Source organism: Pinus tabuliformis, chromosome 8, assembly GCF_031772625.1.
Source record: "Pinus tabuliformis cultivar Carrire ecotype Pingquan chromosome 8, CPIR1, whole genome shotgun sequence".
In the NCBI taxonomy this organism is placed as follows: Eukaryota; Viridiplantae; Streptophyta; class Pinopsida; order Pinales; family Pinaceae; genus Pinus; species Pinus tabuliformis.
Window position 1 is genome coordinate 2053749291 of NC_142294.1, and position 27948 is coordinate 2053777238.

The window sequence follows — 27948 nt, forward strand, 5'->3', positions numbered from 1 at the left end:
CATCCTCTATCAAGGCCAATGCAAAGTGAGCCAACAGGGGTCTAAGGGAGAGCAACCCAAATTTTACATGGCATCATATCTGCTTGATGCCATATGTGCCAGATGTCAGTTTGAGGCATTAGGATGGAGGTGGAACTTCGCTCTAGATGTACCACTTGTGCACCTTTACTGCAGACTTCTATGGGATACCAACTATAAGGGATTGTACCATCAAATTGCTGAGAATTTTATCTCACCCATATATCACATACTGTTTGATACAAAATTCCCTTGTATGTTAGATAGAGCTAGAGCATCATTGCAAGATATTGCCTATTGGTTCACTCACACAGATTCAACATATATAGGGGTATTCAAAGCTTATAAGCCTCCCCATCAGCTGCCTTTATTTGTTACAAATAAGATATTCTTGCAAGAGGTAGCTTACCAAACTATAATGAGACTTACTGGCACATTGATTAAAGCAAAGAAATCTCCATGGCCCGCATGTCCTCTATGTATTGGAGCATACTATGTTCAAAGTTTCAGAGAGGTAGAAGATGATGCCAAGGACTTAGAATGCTTTAATTTCGACAACCTTGGTTTTCATAGATACGATTATGAGGGTATTGCTTCAAAGCATTGTAAACTATTAAAGTGCGGATGGTCTTACACCCTAGTCATTGATGAAGAAGAAGTTAAAGTGAAGAAATTCTACAATGTTGCCAAGGATGTGGAAGCAAGCAAAGGGGTTGGTAATTCTCAACCTACAGGCGATCCTGAATCTCCAGACTAAGAATCTCAGCAAAGCATGGACACCCGAGAGAAGGAAGCTGTTTTGAAAAGAGAAAGGGAGAGAGAAGCAACAAAGAAAGAAAGGTTGAAAAGGCAGAAAGCTGAGCAAGAGGCTAAGAAACAAGAAGAAGAGGGAAGACAAAGAAAACATGAAGAAGAGGCAGCTTGAAAGAGAGAAGAGGAAAGGAAGCAAAGCGTAAAGTAGAGGAAGCAAGGCGGAAAGAAGAGGAAGCAAGAAAGAAACAAGAAGAAGAAACAACAAAGAAACTTGAGGAAAAGAGAATTGCAAAGGAGATGGCAGAAAAGCAGGTTGAAGAAGCCAGGTTAATAGAGCAAGCTCAACTAGAAGCAGAAACAATATGACCTTTAATGGAGATTGACCCTCCTACATCTCTCACCGATAGACATTTTTTCACTTGAAGAGATGTGCTACCCAGAAGAAGAGGAAGATTGGGTGTTGGATCTTTCAAGTATCATATTCGATTGTGTCAAAAACTAATTACTCAAGAGAGGTGTAAATACTTAGCCAGCGAACGAGCCAAGGTGATCTTAGTCACCACGGAACAAGAGATAACAATAGACACTACACGTGACCCTATAGTAATAGCTTCTGTGGGAACCGCCTTCACTACTGCCACAGAGAAGAATGTCTATCATCTAATGAATGAGGTGAAAGAATTGGGAAGGACCTTAGCTAATTCTTAGTAATAAAATGAAAAGTTACGCGCGGAAATCTAGTCTTTGTCCACCTTAAGCTCTCACAAGGAAGATTTCCACGTAGCTTCTTTGGAAGAAATCATGAAACAACTGTACGAGGAAATGATCATTGTTCAAAAGACGACTTCCTCATTAGTAGATATTTGAAATGATCTAAAAGGGAAAGGTGCATTTTTGAGACATTCCATAAATGCAATAAATCTCATGAATGAATGTGTTACAAAATACCTTGATGCACTGTCCGAATTAGCAAAAAAGAGTAGAATGGCCAAAGAATGGGACGAGACAAAAGTGAGGATGTTTATGCAATCATAAGAGAAGTTGGGGAGAGTTGTAGCCAGGACATTGAACAATTAGCGACAACTTCATAGTGCATTGGAATCCCTTGATAAATCTCACAAAATAACATCCATTGGAGTCCCAGGAACAGGAAGACTAGAGCATTAAATTTGGCAAGAAGTTCAGGGGATAGTGGATGCAAGGAGATTGGTAGTGGCTCAGAAGGAGATGGAACCCACAAAAGAAGCCATTGCAAAACATGTGGTGGAACCAACCAAGCTACACACGATGCTCTCCACACTTTTCGATCGAGTACAAAAGGATATGAGAACCTTCATTTCGGATGTTCTAGAATGTGAGAACAAATTCGACAAGTTAATCACCACAAAGTTAGATCCATCGCAATTGAATACAAAGCATGGCATGCTTACTTAACTCAAGAGATGCGAGTCGAAGTTTCTTCCTTAGCCATTATGAAATTAGTACCATGAAAGAGCCTTGTTTTCATTATTTTGATTTTCATGTAATTTGTAAATAAAATAATGTTAGAATTAGAAATGAAATATAATTAGAACATGGAGAAAATGACTAAAATAATGTTAGAATGAGAAATGAAATATAATTAGAATATGGAGAAAATGAAAAGTCTTGATGGAAGTTGAAAGGTCATGAGAGGTGAAAAGTCACCTCATTTTGTATAAATATACCCTCATGGCTAGTTAGAAAGGACTTTTAGTTTTGGACTCCTTTGAGCACCTTAGAAGAGGAAAGCTTATACATCCCTTTCAGAGATCAAGTAACAATTTAGCATTTCCACTATTGGATCTCATGGATACTTTATGTAATGGTGCATTGGATATTTCAGCTTAATTTTGAGAAGCTCTTTTGGGCCAAGGTCACTCACATGTTTTTGAGCATCGTAAGACTATTCTTGTGGTGTTTTAATGGTATGTGATTGCTATTTCTGTGTTGAGAATTGATGAACTATTTCGTTAATTCGAAACTCACATTTTATTTGAGATTGTTTACTGATTTATGCTTCCACGATTGTTACTGATTGAGAACTAATTCACGATTGGTATCATATTTATTTCCTCATCCATGTATCTTAATTTTGCTAGCAACCTTTCTTTAAGATTCATGTTCATCTACTTAGCTGCTGCTATATTCTTTGTATCTTTTGCTTAAAGTATTTCATAAAACTGTTCTAACTTGTTTTCTGTCGGTAGTCTGATCCAGATTCCCTTTCTTTCGCTCATTCCGTCCAAAACCAATTTTCAAACAAACATGATGGCAACCAGACCCACATACCGGATGGGGCTCCTATGCCAAATGGTATAAGGTCTAATTGGGACTTTGTACTGGGGAGATCCCTTTACTTCTTGTCGATGCAATTTTGCCCCATCAACAGGTGCCTACAAATTTGCTGAGTTGGGGCTCAGCTAGGGGACTGAAATCTCCTGTATGTTGGTGCCTATGAATTTGCTGAGTTAGTGCTCAGCTATGGGATTCAAAGCTCTAGTAGGTTGTTGCCTACAAGAGTTGTAAGTTGGTGCTTACTTTGTACAAGGAAGTTTACAAAATATTTATAAAGAAAATTGTATAAGTGTTTCTTATATAAAGATCTATGTTTCATTATTTATGTGCATAAAATGTGTTAACAACTAAAAATTGTTAGTAGTAACAAAATATTGATTCACCCCCCCCTCCCAGTGTTTCCAACATTGCCATAGTTAGAAATTGTAGTGGACACATATCGAATCATTAAAGACATGGGAAATCCAATATATAAGAGGGTGATAATAAATTTAATCAATCTTGAGGGTCATAAACATGTTGAGACTTGGAGGAGAGCGCGAGGCTGAAATTTATGCAAGTTGAAATGGAGAAAGGAGGCCAAGAATTCCAGCAAGCTGTGTGGAGGAAAGGAGAAGCTAACTGCAGTGAAAGGGGGTCGAAATTCTTCAAGAGGGCAGCCATACAGTGAGATTGAATTTAATACAGGTAGAACCTGCGATTTTCCCAGGCCATGTCATCTTCCAACAACTGATTTCTTCTTTGGACTGAAAATCCTAGCGCTTGTTCCGGGTTCTAGAATTACTGCATTTTCTATGTTATTTCTTTGTGGGTCTAGGCTCTAAATTTTCTAGACTTCAATATAAATTGAAGGGAGGTTTATTGGGCTGAATTTCAGTTGTCTTGTTGTGATTTCCTATTTATTTTTCTGCAGCAAATTTATTGTTCAAAAGTTGAGAACACCAGTGTGTTTATTTTCACATTTTCAGATTTTAATTTGAGTTAAAATAATTTTCTGGGTATAAATAATTGTGAGAAAAAAATAGATCGGATTTGGTGTTAAAAGTTCAACATGGCCAAAACGTCGATATGGAGTTTGCTGTTTTGGAAATATTGTCAAATCTCACTCAAGCACCCAAGAAGGGTATGGGGCCCTTCTATGGCCAAAATATAATTAATCTACCACTAAGATTTATCTTTATACACTTCACAAACTAATTTATCTCTAATCAATCCATGCTTTAGTTTTGTTGAACAAGGACTTTGTTCTGTTTTTGTTAATGAGGATGAGGATTATTAGGATATGTACTTGTACTTGTCTTGAGCTCATGTTTTATTTCATTTTCAATACATATAGCCATGTATAAATTCTGATTCTGGATGTATAGCCTCATCATGTAATAATCTATGAGAGTTAGTATAGGCTGATTTTCTTTCTAAAATGTCATTTATTTGTGATTCCTTTTTTTTCTTGCAAGATAATGTTTTATTAACTTATTGGTAATATGTGTGTGTATGTGTGTGTGATGTTTTGCCCAAAGTTTTTATTCGGGGTCGGGGGTGAGGAGTCAAGTTTCCAACCATCCCTATTTCTGAAACTTCTAGATGTTTCCATGTTTTGTGCAACTTAGAATTGAACTGACTAAAAGCCTTTGGGTGTCCAGGGATCCTTTAGAATGGAAAACTCAAAATTGCTAAATGCTGAACTTTTTTAAGCCCTTTATGGCTAAATATATTGTAAATTCTTGTTTTTGTTCAATATAAATCATGCTAAAATAAACTTCTATATTAAAAATTGAAATCTTTTGCTCATCAAAACATATTGTTGATTTTCAATCTTTATTTCACAAAATATACCACAAAAACTTATTTGTTAAAGACAACTTCTAAGTTTACTGTGACTAGGTTGTGTTTAGATGGGAAACTAAAAGGTTAGGTTGATGCTCAGATGAACACTGCAACTTGGATTGCAATGAAAAAGAAGCTGCAAGATAGAAGGTTGTAAATTGATTGGAATTGCGAGAATGCCACGTGGGTCTGAAAGGACACCACTAGACTTGTTAATTTTTAAGGATTAAGTATCCCATGGGCAGCACAGGGAAGCTAAGTGTTTTCATTTAAATGGAGATGAGTTTAAGGTTAATTGTGTTGATGTTTGTAGCATTGGATAGGAACTTCCATACATGTCTAGTGTTAGACATGTGGAAGTGGTCCGAAAAGGTCCTTTTTATTTTGTAGTTCATTTTAATTAAAGGTAATTATTTAAGTGAAGAGTCTTTTATTATGAATTGATCAATGTCTAATAAAATGTGAAGTATTTACATAGTAATTTAGATATAATATCCATTGTTGATTGGATTAATTTCAACTCTCAATCTTGTTGAGAGATTGGTGTTATTGAGACTTTTGGTGATAAAAGAAAGATGAAGTGAAAGGAAAAGACACAAAGAAGTCATTGTGACAATTACCCAATTGCATAAAGAGATAGTGAGTTTGTTCAATGTGCAAGGCAAGGAGAGAAGGATAGTAGCAACAAGAGGATTGACCACAACCAATTAGTGGAGGCCGTAAACACTAACAGGAAGAGGTCGTACGATTGGACGCAACATCAACAACAGGGGGTTTCATTAAGCCAACAATTCGACTAGTAGATTAGCTGTATGATCTTTTGGAGGAAGTTGTACAGATGAGGCCGTATAGTAGCCAAGTTTTGCTATGGGTTAATCTTTCTTAGTGGGTGAATTTTTCTAGTATGTGAAGCCCTTGTAAGTTTGGAATACTGTTATTGAAAAACTGATTTTGAAGGGTAGAAAATTTTGTGTATTTGGAAAATTATTTCATTGCTTCTATTATTTATTCTCCAGTTAAATTTCCAGCCAATGTAATTATTCTATGATCTGGAATTTTTGTTTTAAATTCTAGTAAGTAATTTTGCTTAAGAATCATAAGGAAGTAATCTACCTAGGTTTAGAAAAGAGATTTTAACATGGTAACAGACCTTGATCTCTGAGAGAAGTTGATTTCCAAGTAGTTACAGTAGCAAATCTGAAGGCTGCAACAACATATTTGAAGGTTATTGCAATAGATTTGAAGGTTACGACAATGGATCTGAAGGTTATAACATATTTGAAGGCTACAATTGCAAATCTAGGTTTACAGTAGGAAGATCTGAGTTTCCATCAGACAGATTTAGTGCACAGCAAATTTGTGCATACAACAAGGAAATCTTGCAGATCTCTGTGACCAATAGATAGATCTAGTGTAGATTTGGATATAGAACAAGTAGATCTTGCACAATTGAGTGACCAACAATTAGATCTAGTGCAGATTTGGGTTTAAAACAGGCAAATCTTGCAGATCTGAGTCACTAGAAGACATATCTAGTGCAGGTGCAGGTGTGCAATAGGTAGATCTAGTAGATCTGGGTACTATATTTATTCCTTTATTGGGTGCTTGACAGACTAAGCACATTTGCAGGGCATTTTTGTTTAGGTCTGGAAGATGGTGGCAGCTGGTCATATATTGAAGACAAATTGTATGGAGCTTCAAACTTCCTGCCCTGGAAAGCAAATGTTACTTTGCTTTCGAAGGAAACTAATCTCTGGGAGATTGTTTGCAAAGTAGTTCCTTCGTTAATAGATCCATAGCAATTGGCAGCTCATGAGAAAGAGATCAGAACCATGCGAGTAATCTTGGATGCAATGAAATATTTTTGATGAGGGTTGCTCAGATAGGTACTTTTGTACAATTCTAAGTGTGTACAATTGCTCAGATAGACATGCAAAAATTGCCTAATTGACCCTTAAGTTTTAACCTTAACAACTACTTAATTATTAAAGTAATTTTCTTTTATAACATAAAATGAGCTAATCTAATGAAATGCAAAGGTTATTTGCATTGCTGAATGAGATGAATCTCAATCGTTGATCTCATGTGATATTGGGATCTAATCTCAACCATCAATCGCTTTAGAAATTGGGGTTGTGGATTAGTCAATAACTCAAACTTATAAAAGGCTAGGCTAACAAGAGAGTGAACACGAGAAATTGTATGCTTGAAACACAAAGGATAGTGATTTGAGGAGATCTTAGCAAGGGTAGAAGACTTTCATCCAAAGATCAAGTCCAAGGGAGGAGAGTGCAAGCTAGTAATAGTAAAGGGGAGGGAGCCCAATCGCCAAAAATCAAAGGATAGACTTTTGGGCAACTCAATAGCAGGTTGCAAGTTGTAAAACATCTGCGTGGAGCAATCAGCATCACTGCCGTACAAGGGGGTTGTTCAATAGACAATAACACGACCTTATATCCATGCAGTTGTAAAGTGGACATTTGTGTGAGTTCATATAGAAGGCTGTACAACAGGTTGTAGCAGGTAGATTTGCAAATTGGGGTTTTTCCAGGAAAACAGAGGGTTGTACAGTAGTACAAGTGCTCAATAATTTTTTTTGGTAATTGTTGTAGCTTGTATTTTCCTTGGAGGCTATTTTTCCAGTAAAGGGGCCCTTGTATGTTGTGAAGTTATTTGAATGAGCAATAGATTTGAATGACATTATATTCTGTGTATGTGTGAGTGTTTATTTTGCTTACATTGTTTTATTTATTGTTAAAATTCCAGTAGTCCATTTAGTCAATATTTTGCAGTTAATTAATTAACAAGAAGTGATTAAATAGGAAATAAATTTCCAGTAGCTAGGGTTAACGAAAAATAACAAGGATCATCTGATTACCACTTGTCCGAGAAGAAGATGACCAAAGAGATGTTCGACGCCCAGGTAAGTCTCTACTAGAATGAGAACATGAACAAGTAAATGGCATTAAGGAATAAGCTCAAATGTACGTAGATTTCCAGATCAGGTTTAGTTATTAGTTACCTCATGAAGATCACTCAAATCTGTGATTAGCTTGCAGCAGAAGGTGACCAGTGTAGAATTGGTAAATACGACATTAAATGGATTTCTCAAAGCCTTGAGAACCATTTGTCAAGGGTATTTGTGCATGGGAGAGCCTTCCCACTTTTGAGAAATTTTGGGATAATTGTGTCCAAATTGAAACTTGGGAGGAGGAGTCCAAAGCCAACAGACATGAAGGTGATGAGAACCTGGCCCTTGTTAGTCAGACAATAAAGGGAAAAGGGTGTTAAATTATGCAAATAGTGTCAAATTCCACTTTGAACAGTTCATTTGATGGATATAATTATTGCATTAAATTCCTCTTTTCGAGAGGACCAAAATCGACCTAAAGATCACTCAAATCGGACAAGGACAAGTGTGTTTTTGAATCAAAGACCACACATGTGCAAATTGTCAAGGTCGACTTGAACATCATGTAGGCTCATGAAGCCCAAACGACATGTCTTTTCACCCTCATTGATTCATATAAATACAAGAGACCTCAAACCTCATTTGGCACTTCATCACCTCACATCACATCTTCTCTCTCCTATTCCTATTGGTTCGTACAACTCAGATTGGAAGGATTTCTCTCACACATGCGAAAGATAGGTGGCTGTTTCTGATTGGGCCGAGTTGCAGGAGAATTGCAGGGCGTTGACCAGCGTGAACCTTATTTGACTGCAATTTTGGGTGGAAAAGTTTGATTTATGCAGGCCGCATTGAAGGACATAGAAATCGAGGAATTTTGAGCAGTTTGACTGATGTTGACTTTCAGGATTGACTGCAGAAAATTGCAGATTGTGACAACAAACTTTCTCTTTCTTTTGACCAAGTTTGACTGAGGTTTTGGGAGCTGTTTTTGGCAGATTTTGACCAGCATTGGAGGCCGAGTTTGACTGGAGTAGACCGAGTTCCTGAATGACTGTTGAATGTTGATTGCAGACTGGTTAGGGCTGACTGTGTTGCTGTTGACTTTTGTTGACTTGGGCAGGTTACAAGACGATCAGATTTGACTATTGTTAACTTCATTTCTCTTCTTTGTCTCTGATTTGGATAGTTGTTTTGATATTGGATATTGACATTGGATATTGGCTAGTCAAAGTTTGATTTTGACTCTTGGATGATGTACTGTGTTTGTTGAACATTTGAACACAATCTAATAGAAGAAGATTTGCAAGGGTTTTCCCCCTAGTGGGGTTTTTCCCTGATCATTGACCAAATATTGTATCTCTTGTCTCTAGGCTGTTTTTCATTGTGCATTTGTCTAATTGTTTTATCAACTATTGCTCTACTATCATTGGATAATTGAAGAAGTAAATTGTTAAGTTGGATGCTATTGGATATTGCTGAAGTGATAGTTGCAACATAGAACAAATTGATGAAAAATTAACATGGGATCAGAGCTGAGGTGAAGACAAGCCCAAGAGACACACAACAAGAGCATCCATTTTCTAGCAGTTGATCGAAAAAGGGAAAAATCTTTTGGTAAATATATTCCTCTTTCTTCAAGGAGCATTAGAAGTTAGGTGACTAATCTAACTTTGCTGCATGGAAAGTCAGGTTGGAAATCATAGCTGATAACAATGATGTTTTGGACTTCATTCAAGGAAGAGTACCTGAGCCTCCGGAGAATGCTTCCACTGCTGTCAAAAACAAGCATAAGAAAGGTGAGTAAAGCATAATAAATTATAGCTGATGGTTTACAAGATAATCTGCTGTCAAAAACAAGCATAAGAAAGGTGAGTAAAGCATAATAAATTATAGCTGATGGTTTACAAGATAATCTACTTGCGTATGTTGGAAATTTGAGGAGGTTTAAGGACATGTATGATAAGATAGCTGGCATGTATGAAGTCAACAATTTGAATGAAATCATCTCTTTGAAAGATCAATTCAAAGACACAAAGACGAACATAGGAGAATCTATACAATCATACGTTATGAGGATATCTCGTCTTTGAGATCAATTGCAAAGAATTGGGGAAACTACACCTAACAGGTAATTGGTGATTGTAACTCTTAGAGGGCTCCCTCCCATTTGGGAAACCTTCATTACTACTGTAAGCAACAACAATAGCTTCCCGTCATTTGATGAGCTTGTTGGGAAACTCACTCAAGAAGAATCAAGGATGATATCTAGAGGAAGAATTCAAGAATCAAAGGAAGGAGAGCCTATGTTGCTCAAGGAAAGAAGAAGAATGCAAAGAAAGGAAAGGGAAAGCCATCTAAATCAAGAAGACCTCCTCAATCTAATCGAGATTCCAAGGATTCAAGAGGGCGAGATAGAGATGTTGAGTGCTACAATCGTCATCAAAAGGGTCACCATGCTCGAGATTGTCCTGAAAAGAGAGATGCTCCAGGAAGAAACTCTTCAAGGTCCTACAACAATAACCGTGGCTTAAACGACAACAGGTCATATGAAAGAAAAGACGATAAAAGAAGGAATGGAAGAAGCAGAGACTCCGCCGATGATCGTGAAGATATTTATTGTCCTCCAAAGAGGTCAAGGAATGCTAGGTATGAAGGCAATGTTGCTAATCAATTTGAGTATATTCTTATTTGCACATTATCTAGTTCATCTCCTCCGATTTCTTGGGATAGTTGGCTGGTTGATAGTGGGGCGTCTCATCATTTCTTTGGATATGAGGAGGTTCGCTCTAATTTGGTAAAGAGGGAGACCAATTTGAACATTATTCTTGGTGACAATACTACTCACCCCGTAAAGGGATTTGGTTTTGTTAAATTTCATTTGAACTCTAGGGAATTTGTCTTGCTTCATGATGTATTATATGCGCTGGGATTAAACAGGAATTTGGTTTCGGTACCTGCTTTGGAGGATAAAGGTATGAGGGTTGAATTCATTAAAGGAAAAGTACTTACTTGGCCTGCTAAGTCCTACATGAGAAATGCCTTCACATTGGGATCTAGGTTTGAATGACTCTATAGAGTCATTGGAAGACCTCTTTTAGCTATGGTCCATAATACAAATCTTCAAGGCGAGTCGTGGCACCAAAGGCTGGCCCATCTACATTATGATGCTCTTCCAAAATTGAAGAAATTGGTCTTCGAGATCCCCAATGTTTAAGCTCAACATGATAGAGTATGCCTTGGGTGTGCAAGTGGAAAGAAGACAAGGGGACCTTTCCCCTCTAGTGAAAACAAAACGAAAGCAATTCTTCTTCTCATTCATTCTGATATATGTGGTCCAATGGCCGTGCATTCACTTGGGGGTCATCTTTATTACATCACCTTCATCGACGCTTTCTCAAGGAAGACATGGATATACGATTTAAAGCATAAGGATGAGGCATTCAAAATATTCAAGGAGTTCAAGGCTTTGGTTGAAAATCATACAGGGAAGAAAATAAAGATCTTCAGGTTTGACAATGATAGGGAATACATCTCAAATGAATTTATAGACTTTTGCAAGAAGGAAGGAATTAAGAAGGAGACCATTGTGCCCTACAGTAGTGAGCGAAATGGAGTGGCTGAGAGAAAGAACAGGTCCATTGTAGAAGCTTCTCGAACCATGCTCCATGATCAAAAGCTGGCAAAGTTTGTTTGGGCTGAAGCAACAAACACAACGATATATGTTCAAAACAGGTTGCCTCATCAAGCTTTGGACAACAAGACTCCCGAGGAAGTATTCACGGGTGTCAAGCTCGATATTGGTCATCTCCGGATTTTTGGCTGCCTCGTATACTTCCATGTGCCGAAGGACAAAAGAAACAAGCTAGAAGTTACAGGAAGGAAAGGTTCGTTTGTTGGATATAGTGAAGATTCTAAAGCATTTAGAATATATATTTCAGGTCAAAGGAAGGTTGAAGTTAGTAGGGATGTAACATTCGATGAAGATGCTGCACTTAGAAAAGCAAAGGACCTTCCTCCACCTCCTCCTCCTAAAGACAAGAGTGATGATATGGATATTCTAGAAGGTCCTTTTGTGCCTGAATCCGAGAAGGACATCGTTGATGATCTCATGGAGCTTATGGACCCCTTGGATCCTCCTACTAGGAAAGTACCACTTTGGCTCAAAGACTCACTACAAGATGTTGAGAAACATGTTGTTGCTCATGGAAATTTCAGGGAAAGCAAGAAGCCATGCAGGTATCAAACATATGTTGTAACTATGAGCAATATGATCCAAGCTAAACCTAGTACCTTTGAAGAAGCCGTGAAGGAACAAGTTTGGAAGGATGCAATGGCTGAATAATACGAGTCTATTATGAAAAATGACTTATGGATATTGTGTCGAGACCAAGGGAAGATCTGTGGTAACCTCCAAATGGCTCTATAAGATCAAGCATGAGGCTGATGGAAGCATTGAAAAATACAAGGCAAGGTTCATAGCTCGTGGATTCTCACAAGAATAGGGAGAAGATTACGATGATATGTTTCTCCAGTGGCCTGATATACAACCATTAGTTCGATAGTAGCCCTTGCTACAAGCCAGGGATGTGAATACCGCTTTCTTACATGGTTTGATTCAAGAAGAAGTGTATGTTGAACAACCTTCAGGAAGTTAATGACAGAAAGACCCATGTATGACGATTAAAGAAATATCTCTATGGATTGAAGCAAGCCCCTCGTGCTTGGTACGCTTGTATTGAAAGTTACTTGATAAAGCTGGGATTCACAAGGAGCAATGCTGATGCAAATTGTACTTAAAAACAATCCAAGGTATGCCTCTCATTTTGGTATTATATGTTGATATTCATGATAGGTGTAGAACCTCTCATTCTGGAATGTAAGAGGAAGTTGGCTTCCGAATTCAAGATGAAAGACCTTGGTTTGATGCGCTATTTCCTGGGACTAGAAGTATGGCAAAAACCGAGCAAAATTTTCCTTTCACAAGGAAAATATGTTATGAAACTTCTAGAGAGATTTGGCATGGTTGAGTGCAAGTCCTTGCCTACACCTATGGAGATGAATTTCAAGATGTGTGGAGAAGATGCTGGAATAGACCTAGCAAACCCTTATGATTATAGACAATTGGTTGGTGCTTTGATGTTTCTCGTGAATACTCGTCTCGACAAATGTTTTGCAGTTAACACTTTGAGTCAGTTTGTGACCTAGCGTCACCATGTACATTGGGTCGTTGCCAAGCATGTATTGAGATACTTGCATGGGACTATTAACCTTGGACTAAGATATTCGCTAGACGTTAGACTACATGGATATACAGATGCAAATTGGGCTTGCAATGTTGTCGACAGGAACAGTACTTTCAGATCTTGTTTTAGGCAAGGATGTGCCACAATATCATGGATGAGCAAGAAACAAAAATCCGTAGCCCTTAGCACTATTGAGGCCGAGTATATTGTAGCTAGCCTTGTGATTTGTGAAGCAGTTTGGTTGGGGAAGCTCTTTGGAGAGCTTGTTGAGCAAGTTTTGGACGCGACAATTACCTATTGTGACAAGAAGAGTGGGATTCGATTGTCAGAAAATCTTGTTTTCCACGACAAGTCCAAGCATACAAAGATCAAATATCATTTCATCCGAGACATGGTCCAGAGAGGACCCGTGAGACTCTTCACATTTCGACAGATGAGTAGATAGCCGATATCCTCACCAAGGCTTTTTTGCCGAAAGGGTAGTTCTTGGTCTTCAGAGAGCAACTTGGACTGGTTGAGATGACCCTTTCGAATAAGGGTCCAAGTTGATCAAGAATAGTGAGCAGTGCTGTTCCTCCCTGGTTGAGCTCCCAGGGTGTGGAATGGAGCTATAAGGCTCTTGGGGATGAGAGACCTCTGGCCGATAAGATGTTGAGACTTGGGATCTCCCCTAGTTAGAGTATGCCCCTATTAGCGTTCTGCCCACTTTGTGTGATAACCTCTCCCATTTGGCCAATGGGTTTAGGGACTTGGGATAGAGTGTGATCCCTACCCCTTGCAGTAGGTGGATCTCGCCCAAGTTGGTGGATGCATGTGTTCTACCATATAACTCTTTAGGATTAAGAGTGAGATCAGGGACAATAGGGTAGAGTGAGATCCTTATGTTGATCTCACCTATTGTCAGGGACTTTGGGATAAAGTGTGATCCCTACGCTTGGGGTAGGTTGGTCTCGCCCATTGTCTTTGGTTCTGGGTGGTAGCCTTCGCTCCCAATGATGATGATGATGATGATGATTCCGAGTGGTAGCTGAGTCTCCTCGATGGTGATAGAGACAGGGTGGCAGCTAGAGCTCCCCTGCAACATTTCTTTTTCTTTAGATTTGAGAATGCTCAACAGGAGATGAGCAGAGACAAGCAGAGATGGTACATGATGGCAAGATGACATGATGATCGATGGACATATATTGACAGGTGGAATTATCCCTAGTTGAGAGGGAATGTTAAATTATGCAACTAGGGTCAAATTTCACTTTGGACAACTCATTTGATGGAGATAATTATTGCATTAAATTCCTCTTTTCGAGAGGACCAAAATCCACCTAAAGATCACTCAAATCAGACAAGGAGAATCGTGTTTTTGAATTAAAGCCCACACGTCTTTTCAACCTCATCGATTCATATAAATACGAGACCTCAAACCTCATTTGGCACTTCATCACCTCACATCTTCTCTCTCCTATTCTTGTTGGTTTGTACAACTCAGATTGGAAGGATTTCTCTCACATGCAAAAGACAGGTGGCTGTTTCTAATTGGGCCAAGTTGCAGGTCTGTTGCAGGGCGTTGACCAGTGTTGACCAAGGTGAAGTTGACCTCATTTGGCTGCGGTTTTGGGTGGAAATGTTCGATTTCTACAGGCTGCATTGAAGGACTGTTACGAATATAATTCATATAAAAGTAATAAATGTAAATATAAATATAATAATAATAAATAATAATTAATTAACTAATAGTTAGTTAGTCAGTGATGAAGAGGCATGTCTTAGAGACATGGCCATTCATGAAAGGGCACCTGCCTAGGGATATAAGGGGGCCCTCATTGTAATCATTTGACACATCTTTTATACATTCAACAATTCTTATATACAATTACTACTTGTCCTACAATGGGTACTTACGTTTTTCAGTTCTTCTGAATTATTCTGCTGCGTAGACGAACTTTGTTCGTTACATTGGTATTAGAGCCATGTTCTCCGATACCGACCTTTGGCCATTAAAGTCTCTATCAAACTTGTTGTCGTGCAATTGAAGCGTTTCGCTACACCAGTCTTGGAGATTCTCCATTCTAAAAAAAATAATAAAAGGAAAAAAGGAAAAAATATGTTAGAAAAAAAGAAATAAAAAAATATAAAAAAATAAAATATATAGAAAAAGAATCCAAAAAAATTATAGAATTTTTTTTTATACAAAAAAACAATATATATATATATATATATATATCTATATAGATATAAAGTAACACCAAAAAAAACATTCAAAAAAAAAGGGTCAGCGTGCCTGCAATGTTTCCTACCTTCTGCTGCCAACCCCAACTCATTCTAAGTTGCATAGTGCCAATCGGTTGCCATACCAGAGCCCACTGCGTGGTGGTTTTGGGAAATCAAAACCACTAGACACTCTTAACATTCACCAATGCCCGTCACCTTAGTCACCCTGTTATTGCCTCACAAGCCGCAGTCGTGTGCCCAGTTGCCTCCTATCCCTTAGACTCTGACAAAAAGTCCCAAAGGTCAAGACTGGTGATTATTCGGCTTACGGGGGTTCCTCCGTAAAGAATCTCCCTTGTGTATAACTTTTAAAATGATCCGTATGATTGTCTTTGTTTTTATTTGCTTTCGTGGGTTCCTATTTCAAGGAATCTCCACTGTGTATCAACTTTCATCATTTTCAAGAGTTCTTTATTTCCTTTCGTGGGTTCCTTTTTCAAGGAATCGCCACTGTGTATCAACTTTAGTTATTTCATAGTGATTTCCACTTGACTTTTAAGATTATCCGTATGATTGTCTTTGTCTTTATTTCCTTTCGTGGGTTCCTTTTTCAAGGAATCTCCACTGTATATCAACTTTAGTCATTTCATAGTGATTTCCACTTGATATTATTATACTATGAAGATTTAGGAGGATAAGGTTTGAAACTTTAGAGAGAGGATGATTTGAAAAAGAAATGGGGCCGAGACTCTGGAGGGTTCTTATATATAGGACCAGAGAGTTATTGTAGGAGGATCTTGAAAAAAAGAAAAGAGTACTATCTGTATTCCGCATTTGTTGTGTGTTCTATTTGTGTGTTTCGTTGTGTTTCATATATGTGTTTTGCAAATTGGTATTAGTTTCGCATGTGTTTCGCAAATTGGTATCAGTTTCGCATATGTGTTTCGCATATGGGGCGCTCCCTCGCAACCTTGCCAAGACCAATACCCTTCCAAGTCCAAGTCTGACCTCCTTGATGATATGCTTCCTCTGTCCAAGTCAAACCCATTCAAATCTCGTCCAACTGCACAACTTCGACTGCTAGCTACAGATTTTCGGCCTCCACTACAGGTTTGAAATTTTTGGCCCCTGCAACAGTTGCTGCTTCCACGCGTGTGAGTAGTTTCAGGGCTTCGAAGGCTTCCCTTGACCTTCGCTTGAGTTTCTCCTTCTTCTAGGGCTTGTAGATGATCTAATAGACCTTCCTTCGACCTGCAATTTCCTCAACTTTGATCTTGCAGCAACGAAACCCTAACCTTCCTTCTTTGCACGAGAGAGAGAGAGAGAGAGAACCCAAACTTTTGTCCTTTGTCCTTCTTCCTTGTTCGCTAGCTTTCTTCTGCTCCTCCTTCGCATAGACGATGAGAAAATGAGTGAATATCCATAGGAGGTTGAGTTTCCTCTTATATATAGGCTTCCAAGGAGGACAACATGCCCTAATGAGGCCGACTTCTTAGCTGCCAGGCTGACTCGGTCTTGGAGGGTATTTTGACACTTCTAAATACAAAATAATTATTTTTACAAGCTACAATGTGCCCGATGGGGTCTTCTTCATATAACAATGACTCTTTTGACTTCTTAACCCTAGGATAAACCCTAGAAGCACTCAAGGGGTGCTTGACCTCTAAATAAAAGACCTCGAGCATATTTATGAAGACTTAACCTAGTTACACATTTCAACACTCTCTCTTAACTAGGGAGGTATTCATAATGGTACATGGAAATTCTTAAATTGAAGAGATCTCATAAGAAGAGTCGGATTGGTAAGCCATCTCATAAGCTATCATTTTAGCTTATCTCTTTGCAGCGTATCAACCAAAATTGTCAAATAGCAAGGCCTTGACTAACAACTCTACCTCTCCACAAGATCAGTGCACAATGCTGGTGAGACCAATGACTAATAGACATCATCATCATTGTCTCTCAAGGCACATACCCCACCTGGGTGTTCATAGGGTATGTCCTTTTAGGACAATTCCTATTTCGGAAAAACACATCCTCAAGGAATTTCGTCTTCAACTACTCTTATCTTGGATGCCCTACCTCATCCTCAAAGAGTATCAGAAGCCAGATGCTTACCCAATCCTCCATTCTTATTTCACGAAGTGAAGACAAGAATGATGTGTCTATCTTTCCCTCTCAGCTAGGGAGGATATATCAAGCAGTCCAAGCTTGTCTCTCAAATACACAAGCATTTTACTAGGAAGAGATTTTGTTAAGATGTCAGCTACCTGTTCATCAGTGGAGATATACTGTAGCTGCAACACTCCATCTTGCACTAGCTCTTGTATGTAGTGATACTTGTTATTTATGTGCTTTTTCTTTCCATGGAACAATGGGTCTTCAAGCAACCTTATACAACTGGTGTTGTCACAATTTTTCATCGTAGGGTCCATCGGTCCTTCAAATAGGTCGGACAACAACTTCCTAAACTAGACAACATTGCTTACCTCACAGGTTGCAATGTATTCAACCTCAACACTACTCAAAGCAACTGATTCTTGCTTTCTACTCATCCAGGATATCATGGAGGATCCCAAACTAAAACATCCTCCAGTAGTGCTTCTCCCATCCATCTCATTGCCTCCTCAGTCAGAATCTGTATATCCAATCAAGTGGACATCATTCCTTTTATCATACTTTAGGCAGTAGTGGATTGTTCCTTGCAGATATCTCAATATATGCTTGGCTGCTATCCAATGATCATGCTTGGGCTCTACCTAGAACTGACTGAGAATATTCACTGCAAAACAAATGTCTGGTCGAGTATTTACCAAATACATCAGTGAGCCAACCAATTGTCTATGCCTTCTTGGATCTAAAGGGCTTGATTCATAATTTCTTAGCCTCTTCAGGTTTGTGATCATAGGGGTTGTCATAGGTTTGCAATCCGTCATGCAAACCTTTTCAGCATCTCGTTGACGGTTGACCTAGATAAATCTCATTAGGTCCTTGCCATACTTCCAACCCCAAATAATAGTGCATTAGCCCTAGATCCTTCATATCGAATTCTACTGCCAGTTGCTTTTTGCACTCTTGAATATGACCTTCTACACATGTCATGAGAAGATTATCCACATATAGAAGAATGATTACGGGCTTATCCTTCACAACCTTAATATAGAGATTCAGATCAACAAAAGTCTTCGAGAAGCCCAATCTTTGTAGGTATGTATCCATCCTTGCATACCACACCCTTGGTGCTTGCTTAAGGCCATAAAGTGTCTTCTTCAACCTACAGACATTAAGTCTCTTTATTCTTTACTTAAAATCCCAAGGGTTGTTGTATATAGACATCTTCATCGATAGTGCCATTCAAGAATGTTGTCGTGACATCCATTTGATGGATGTTCTATCCCATCAATGCTGCCAAAGAGACCAACGAAAAGTATAGTTGTATACCTTGCTGTTGGTGCAAATGTCTCTTCATTATCAACACCTTCTTATTGGGAGAAGCCCCTGGCCACAAAACTTGCCTTATATTTATCAATACTTCCATTTGTTGCATGTTTAATCTTGTAGAGCCACTTGGAAGTTACCACAGATTTGTTTTCAGGGCTAGGTACGATCTCCCAAACTCCATTATTCATTATTGATTGATATTCTTCATTCATGGCATCTTTCGATTCTTGATGTTTGACAACTTCAAAGGTGGATGGTTCTGATTCTATTAACTTTGTCATATAGACTGCATATCCTAAATATCTTTGGGCTTCTTACTTTCCTTGAATGTGCCTTTAGTTGCCGCATGTCCTTCTGCATCTAGAAGAGTAGACTTCAACCAATTAGGTCTCTTTATGCTTTCAGGGATGATCACTTCTTGCACAGGTTCACTAGGACCTTCTTCTTCATGATTTGAATTTTCTTCCTCCCTAGTGCATTCTTCTTCAAATATTGGAAGTTCTTCATCATCAGAGTCCATCGGAAGGTCCTTTGATTTCTTGAATGCAATACTTTCATCAAAGATCACGTCTCGACTTCTATTCAATGCCCTTCCTTTATGTAGATCCTATATGCCTTGGAGGTGTTACTATAGGCAACAAATATACCCTTCATGCTTGTAGGATCCAACTTCTTTCTTTTATTTTTTGGAATGTGAATATAGTCATGACAACCAAATATTTGGAGATGGTCTACACTTGGTTTCTTCCCAGTGAATGCTTCTTTAGGAGTCATGTTGTCTAATGATCTGAGGACATCCATTTTGAACATACACAACAATATGTGTTGGTTCACCCCACAAAAATTTAGGCAAGTGTTGATCATGTAACATGGCTCGTACACTTTCCTCAATTGATCGATTCTTTCGTTCAACAACTCCATTTTGTTCAGGATATATGGGACACTCCCTCTTAATACCGGCCTTGAGAAAGCTATGAGTTCCTTTGATGTGTACTCTCCTCCATTGTCAAATATTAGTACCTTTATCCTCCCTTCTGTAAAGTTCTCTAATTCAAGTTTGAATTCTTGACATTTGTTGAATATTTCATCCTTGGACTTTTAGTGGTCATCAATGAATGTTACATAATATAGATGACCTCCAAGAGACTTTGTAGACATAGGACCACAAACATCAGAATGAATGAGATCCAGGACTTCTTTTGACCTTGAAGCACTGCTTCCAAATGGTCTCTTAACATTTTTACCTAATGCACATCCCTTGTATACTCCTTCATGATCCTCCTTGAGTTAAGGGATGCCATTCATCATTGAATTTAGAGTTGGTAAGATTTTGTAGTGAAGGTGTCCAAACCTTCTATGCCAAAGTTCACATGGACTTACTTCAATGTGAACCAAAGCTTGAGAAAGAGGGGTCAACAATCTGTAGAGTCTTCCTTCACAAATCCCAATGATCTTTGCATTTTCTATGCTAGAGATTTTATCCCAAACCACAACTTTTCCATCTATAAAAGTGACTCTATCTCACTTATCTTCTAGACATGAAATAGAAAGTAAGTTCTTTTTCAAACCTGGTACGAACAAAATGTTATTGAGATGGATGTTTCCGCCATTTTCCAACTCTAGTGAGGTTGATCCAATTCCTCTTACAAGATAGCTCTTCTTATCACCAAGTTCAACAGAGTAGGAAGATTTTCCTCTTGATAAGGTCTTTAGTTGTTTGTGCTCACCTGTCATATGTCTTGATGCTCCACTATCTATTACCCAAATATTCTCATCTTCAAATGTGCCTGTAAGTGTTGAGAATAACCCTTCTTCCTTTGTAGAAGTCTTGGTCATACTATTATTGATGGATAATAGGAGATTCCAATAATGCCTTGATACCTTGCTTGAGATGACTTGTTACCATAGAACACTACTTCAAAGATTTCTTCAAGGATGTAGTGATATTCATTATGCCCTTAGCCAACCCTAACTCTGATACCATGTTGAGAAATCTAAAGGGCTACAACTAAGATGATTTCTCTTCAACTTGATAACTACTTGTGATGTATTTTAATTTTTCTTGATTATTAGCTTCTTATATTATTTGTTGTTCTTATCATCAAACAATTACCAAAACAAGAAGATCAACAATACACAAGAACACAGGATATAGGCTGCAAGCCAAGGCTAAAACCTCTCCACTTGAGAGGGAAACCCGCAAATCTCTACTCTTCTTATAGATTCTTCAAATGATGAATTCTAAGACCTCTAGACCAAGACCAATACCCTTCCAAGACCAAGTCTGACCTCCTTGATGGTGTGCTTCCTCTGTCCAAGTCAAACCTAGTCAAATCTCTTCCGGCTACATAACTTCAACCCCTAGCTACAAAATTTTGGCCTGCATTGCAGGTCTGGAATTTTCGGCCCTGCAACAGTTGCTGCTTCCACACGTGTGAGCAGTTTCAGGGATTCCAAGGCTTCCCTTGACCTTCACTTGAGTTTCTCCTTCTTCTAGGGCTTGTAGATGATCTAATAGACCTTCCTACGACCTTCTTATTTACAATTTCTTTAACTTCGATCTTGCAATAGTGAAACCCTAGCCTTCCTTCTTCGCACGTGTGAGAGAGATAGAGAGAAACAACCCAAACTTTCATCCTTCTTCGCTAGCCTTCTTCTGCTTCTCCTTCGCTTAGATGATGAGAAGATGAGTGAGTGTCCATAGGAGGTCGAGTTCCCTCCTATATATAGGCTTCCAAGGAGGACGACATGCCCTAATGAGGCCGACTTCTTAGCTGCCAGGCCGACTTGGTCTTGGAGGGTATTTTGACACTTTTAAATACAAAAATAATTCTTTTTACAAGTTACAATGTGCCCGATGGGGTCTTCTTCATATGACAATGACTCTTTTGACTTCTTGACCCTAGGACAAACCCTAGAAGCACTCAATGGGTGCTTGACCTCTAAATAAAAGACCTTAAGCATGAAATCCATGCTAAAAATATAACAATAATAAATTTTCTTTCTTTTTACAATATACAAGAATCAAAAGTACATTTCATATTTATGAAGACTGAACCTAGTTACACATTTCAACAAACATTGCTGCCACTTATGTTTGTGAATGGGCAGATGATGGGCTGTCAAAGAAGGGTGCGAATAATTTTGTAAAAGCAGTAAAAAATATGGTGACACAAGCCGCATCAATGTGATAGCAGCTGAAGTTGGGGGATCAATTGAATCTGCTACAACTCGTGCCCAAATTGAACTTTTTGTAGCATTAATTAATGGATGTAAAGAGGTGGTTAGAGCAGTAAATGGCAAGGGCAAGGGGCTGTCCTGGACTTCTTTGGAGTGGCTGTTAAAGCACAAGAATTGGTAGAACGTGTAAGGGAACTCCAATTTTTATCAAAACATATCAAGTGATTTAATGACACTGTTTTGCAATTTCGATTGAAAACACACCCCAGAAATCCCTCTTGGTCGATGTCGTGCAGCTGGAATCAAGAGGTTGATGCAAATGCTTCACGTATAATATTAGGTGCAGCATTAGCTGTTTGGTGTCCTAGCCTACTGAAATCATATTTAGCCATTGCAGTGGCTCCTCATCTTGTCAATTTAGTCATGGCTGTAAATGACAGACATAGTGCCACTGCAGCTGAACTCCTAGCAGAAGGGATGGAGAGTACACGGTGATCACAAACTGCTTCAGAGATACCTCGCTTAATTGGTGAAGTCTTCCTTCTTATTGAGTACCTAAGTGGAGAAGTATCTGCAAAAACAAGTTCTATATAAAATCCAGTGATGGCTATGATAACACGAGAGGTTCTGACTGGAATTCTTCTTCCAAGTTTTGGGAAGGCAGATGCGTTAGGATTTTTGCATGTTGTTGAAAATCAAATCTGGACTGCAGATTCCGATTCGCCTGCCCACTAAGTGTCTCTTATATGACTCTTGTCATAATTGTACAAAGTGCCCGAAGAGCAGTAGTTCCCTACTTGGAAAAGTGCAGGTAATTAATTATATCTTACACTAAAGATTCTGGAAATTCAGTACTGCTTAAGTTTTGTCTATAAAGTTCTATGACATTATTAAATGAGATGGTGCACGCTTTTCAATGGTTACTTTAAACCAGAATTATACAAGGTTAGCTGTTGGTGATGCAGTTGGAGATATTTGTACTCTTTCTATTCATGTCTATGACCTGTAAAGTGTCACAAAGCTGAAGATTCTTGATGCAAATGGACCACCAGGCCTTGCAAGTTTGCTTTCAGGGGACATAGCCATGAGTACCACTGAAGGAATTTCAGCATTGAGCTTTTCCCTGGATGACGAGGGCTTAGTTGCATTTTCCCACCATGGATTAATGATCAGGTGGTGGTCTCTACAAGCAGCAAGAGGGAATTCACTTACAACATACAGCTAAATATCTCAAGAGTGTGGAGAAATCGACGGCTCGAAATACTTGCTCCAGATCAAAAAAGTATCGGCAAGTCAGTGAAATTGATGTTTAAATAGTAGGAAACCGTCGAGAAGCTTTTTCCCCAAACCACTCATCTGCAGATCAATGGCCACAATTTATCCTGGGGGTACTCATCCTCTATTCTAGAAACCTCCAAAGGAGTCCCCGAGAAGTGGTTTGCAGTTTTCAAAATCACAAATGGTTGATGATGTGTGCATGAGGACAACAAGCACCCATGCATACCTTCACCACATTTCACAAGTTTATATTATAATTTTGATGGGTTAAAACCCGAGAGCACATTTTGTTTCTGCACTCAAACTGTTGACTGTATCGTGCCACATATATTATGAAGTTTAGGGAAAGACTTTACTTACAGAAATGGGATTTAATATTTAATATTTTTATATATATTGCAGCACAATGTATTTATAATAATAAGTTATTTTACTTTTTATGACCTATTATTATCTGTTTAATTAAATCCCTTTTCAAAGTAGTTTTATAACTGCTTCAAAATCAGTTTCGTAACTGATCATAGAACAGTTAGCCTAGGGAGAAAATAATCATTTAAAATCTACAGTTTGTGGGGGTTCGGAGTCCGAAATTCATGATGATATGCAATGAAGACATCTCTCTGAAACGGAAGAATAAAGACCAGTTTTGATTCCAGTTTTTGGGGCTAATTGCATAATTGTTGTCTTCTTATGTTTCTTTCATTCATTAATGTCTTGCTTCCACTGGTATGAGTGGAATGAAGCTGCTGGTTGATTTAAATTGAATTTATGAATTTACCTGTAATTGATGGTACTCATGTTTTGGGTTTGAATCCCTTAATAGGTGTTCCACCACATCAGGAGTTCACCCATTTGTCTTGTTCTTTGTACCATTTCCTCTATAGGGACAAAAACTGAGATTCTTAAGTGCCTCAGTCATTAAGCTTTGTCCTTCTTCATTTGCTTCTAATCATCTCTTGAAACCCTAAGCCCTGCAACTCTCATCTATATTGGCCAGTCTGGTTTTAAAGATAGCTTTCAGAATTAGAAGATTCATTATGGCCTATCCCTCCAGCCACATATTTTAAAGTTTTTATCAATCTTTAGATGTCCTGAGCACTGGTTCCCCCACAGCCAGGAACTGTCTCCAGGGTTACAACAGGTCATATTTTGATTGATGTTTAGTGTTCCTGCAAATTGTAGCACTAAAATGGGCATAGGAATTCCTGAAATTAAATATAGGACAATCAACTTCAAGCAGGGAGGGATGATGAGCACTAAAAATACTTCTAGTCTATCCTTAATAACATTTTTAGTACTGATAAATTTAGTGCTGCTCATGGGAAAAATGATTTTACGTTACAAAGTCCATTCTAGTTTAGTTCAATGAAAAGCTTGAAGATCCATTTTTTTCCAGTCTTCAATTTTGTCAGATTGAATAATATTTTTATTATGAATTGTGTCATTCAGTAAAAGACTAATTTTCTTGTAATCCTCTAATAAGAAGGAACAGGCTAGATGCCAGAGGTTAAATGCTTAATTTCATGATTATTACCAGTTGTTAATTATTGAAGTTATTGTGGCTTCATTCTCAGGTCAGATTTGCACGAGGGATCTAAAAGCAACTGCTCTACAGAAACAACATTCGGAAATTGATTGGGGTCAGCTACAACAAACAAATTAGGGAGGCCTTATATTGAGGCATTTACAGTACAGACTTGAAGTCTCTTTGGGCAGATTAAAAGAACATTAATCTTCTTGTAACCTAATTTCTTTGATTCTTATATTCAACCCTTCGAATGACATATTCTATTCTACTTATTGAGCAGGGTCATTCGTTTGATTTTGTTAGATAACATATGCAGGCTATGATGCCTTTCCTGTCAATTGTACAAACTTCAAGGACAGTGCATGATTAGAGATAGATTGTCCTACGATATTGTGCATAGAGCCTCGTCCCTGTACTTTAGGGTTCAAGGGGAATTGTATAATGCTTAGAACTACTGCTTTTTGGCCTTAATGAAAGGATGGAGAGTGTAATAGTTCCCTTTCTCAAATTCAAAGGCATTATTCCGCTACAGAATTTTTATGATACACACAAGCATTTACTGTAATGGTATTGGAAGCTATTTTACTGCTTTTACCTTAGTGAAATATCAAAATGGTAGATGTTCATCAAGACACGGGTTTCGACCTGAGCAAAATCTTGCTTTGGTTGCATGACTTGATTTTTGCTTCAGTACAGTAACGTAAGGTATTTCCTTCTTTTCTGGATGGGTGTAATTTAGGAAACTTTGAAACTCAGCTTGAACAAGGCTAATATTCGTTATGGGTACATGCCTATGCTCCCCAAAGTAAGAAACTTTTAGGCTTTTACTGGGGAACTACATGGTCCTAGAGAGTTTTAATTGAGGACTCTTTCTTCCTTCCATATAATAAAATGATAAAACCCATCTTCACAGGCCAAAATAATGAAAGTGACAAATTTGCATTTCCATTGACTTCTGCAAACCTACCAAAGGAATTGGACCTGGATGAAAGTATAAAAGCATGGTATCTACTGGGAAGAAATGACATTAAAGGTCACCATCTGGATTAAAATGTGGTTTGCTTTGTACCAAGATTGTTTTTGGGATGCTTTTCAAAATAGATTCTGTTTGCTGTGACTGTCAAAACATCAATTAGTTTAATTTCCCACTGCGGCATATATGGTCGTAAAAATTTCTCAGAATAATGAACACAAAAAATGAAGATAAATACGAAAGGAGGAAATGAGATAAAACACAAAAGAGGAAGCGTTTATATGTTAAAATTTTTGGTTAAGCGGGTGCTTCCAAAGACATTTAGTTTTTTGTGAAAAGAGCAAAGGTTACTTTGCATGCATGATTTATAAATGTAGTGTTCTTTGAGATTAAATCATAGAAGGGACTGATAGATGACATAGAGTTGCTGTCCATGCAAATTGAAACTGATCACAATTTGATGCATTTGAGTAGAGCTGTCGAGCCATGAAATATAGTGCTCCATCATCCCCCAAGGCATAAAATGTGATATATGGCATTTCGTACTGTGAAATCTCCTAATGCCAGGGAAACTTTATTTTCTCATGGTAATTATTTATTCTTGGAAATTTCTTTAATTTACGAAATAAATCTGAATTACTGAAAAATAAAATCACTGGTATTTTAACATCTAGAAATATATGCAGGGGAAATAAATTGGAAAGATCAGACATTGCAATATAATTAATTCACCCACAACTATTTTCCGAATCTATTAATCTGGAAAATCAGGGTTTCAACCCACATAATTTACAAAGAGAAATATTGTGATTGGAATTTGCTACTCGGTTCCATTGGAATAATTCGGCCCAAGAAAATCGACCAATTGGAAATTGACCTTTGAAGAAATTAGGCTTGAGAAAAACTTGGCCCACCTCTCACTAGAAAATCAGCCTCACACCTAGCTCTCACTCGGCCTCTGCACACTCAAAAACGACCCTAGCAAATCTGCCTCCCCAACAATTGTGCCTCTTATTCATTTTAGCAATTCTGCCTCTCCAATTCCCAGTGAATCAACCTCCTAGAAAAACTTCAAAATTATCCTTGTATTCTTATTCCTTCTCCTCAGTCAAATTGAGCCTCTCGCTTCAGACAATTCGGTCTCTCCTTGAGAAAATCACTTCCCCAAAAATGCTGTAGTTGCCTTTTTCTCTTGTGTTCTTTTGTCTTCACCTCTTTGCTAAGCTTCTTTTAGTCTTTGTTAAGCACAAATCCCTAACCCTAATCTAACTTCTATAAGATCTTGGAATTTGCTACTCGGCTCCATTGGAATAATTCGGCCCAAGAAAATCGGCCAATTGGTAATTGACCTTTGAAGAAATTAGGCTTGAGAAAAACTTGGCCCACCTCTCACTAGAAAATCAGCGTCACACCTAGCTCTCACTCGGCCTCTGCACACTCACAAACGACCCTAGCAAATCGGCCTCCCCAACAATTGTGCCTTTTATTCATTTTAGTAATTCTGCCTCTCCAATTCCCAGTGAATCAACCTCTTAGAAACACTTCAAACTTATCCTTGTATTCTTATTCCTTCTCCTCAGTCGAACTGAGCCTCTCGCTTCAGACAATTCGGTCTCTCCTTGAGAAAATCACTTCCCCAAAAATGTTGTAGTTGCCTTTTTCTCTTGTGTTCTTTTGTCTTCACGTCTTCGCTAGGCTTCTTTTAGTCTTCGTTAAGCAGAAATCCCTAACCCTAATCTTACTTCTATAAGATCTTGGAGATCAATGGGTTAGATTATTTCTAAGTCAAATAATTAAATTATTTACCTTTAGAAAATGACTTAATAGTCCACAATAATTAATTGACTTTAATTATTGTACATTTCTTAAGTTAGTCCTAGGAAAGAAGACATAAATCGCTTACTCCACCAAACAAACCCCTAAAGAGGCAATAAATCATCTTCCACATGCTAAGATACCAAGCTTATGCAAAAGACTTTTAGAAGCTATACCACAAGCTTCAACACTCCCTCCTAGCAAGGAAGGGATTCTCTATCACCCCCAACTTATGTTAGTACTTCACAAACTTCCCTTTCATTAGAGGCTTAGTGAGAATATTTGCCACCTTTGCCACTTTCTTCTATGTGGAAATGTACTGTAATCTTACAACCCCTGTTTGGACCTTGTCTTTGATGAAGTGATATCTAATCTCGATGTGTTTGGAACGATCTTGAAATACAAGATTCTTAGAGAGCTTAATTCATCTTTGGTTATCACAATGAATCACATTTGG

General features: G+C 38.2%; 1 protein-coding gene across 2 annotated transcripts in view; it reads left to right on the forward strand.

Annotated features, from left to right (window-relative positions):
- The window catches only part of LOC149244719 (uncharacterized), a 51564-nt gene extending 26241 nt beyond the window's left edge, over positions 1-25323 (forward strand). The window contains exon 5 of one of the 2 annotated variants that reach the window (XM_089374967.1): positions 3000-3225. In XM_089374967.1, the coding sequence (XP_089231093.1) occupies positions 3000-3111 (112 nt within the window). In that variant the 3' untranslated portion in view covers positions 3112-3225. Of the gene's footprint in view, positions 1-2999; positions 3226-24749 lie in introns of those variants that run through there. The other variant, XM_089374968.1, reaches the window with a different exon arrangement.
- The last annotated feature ends 2625 nt before the right edge of the window (positions 25324-27948 follow it).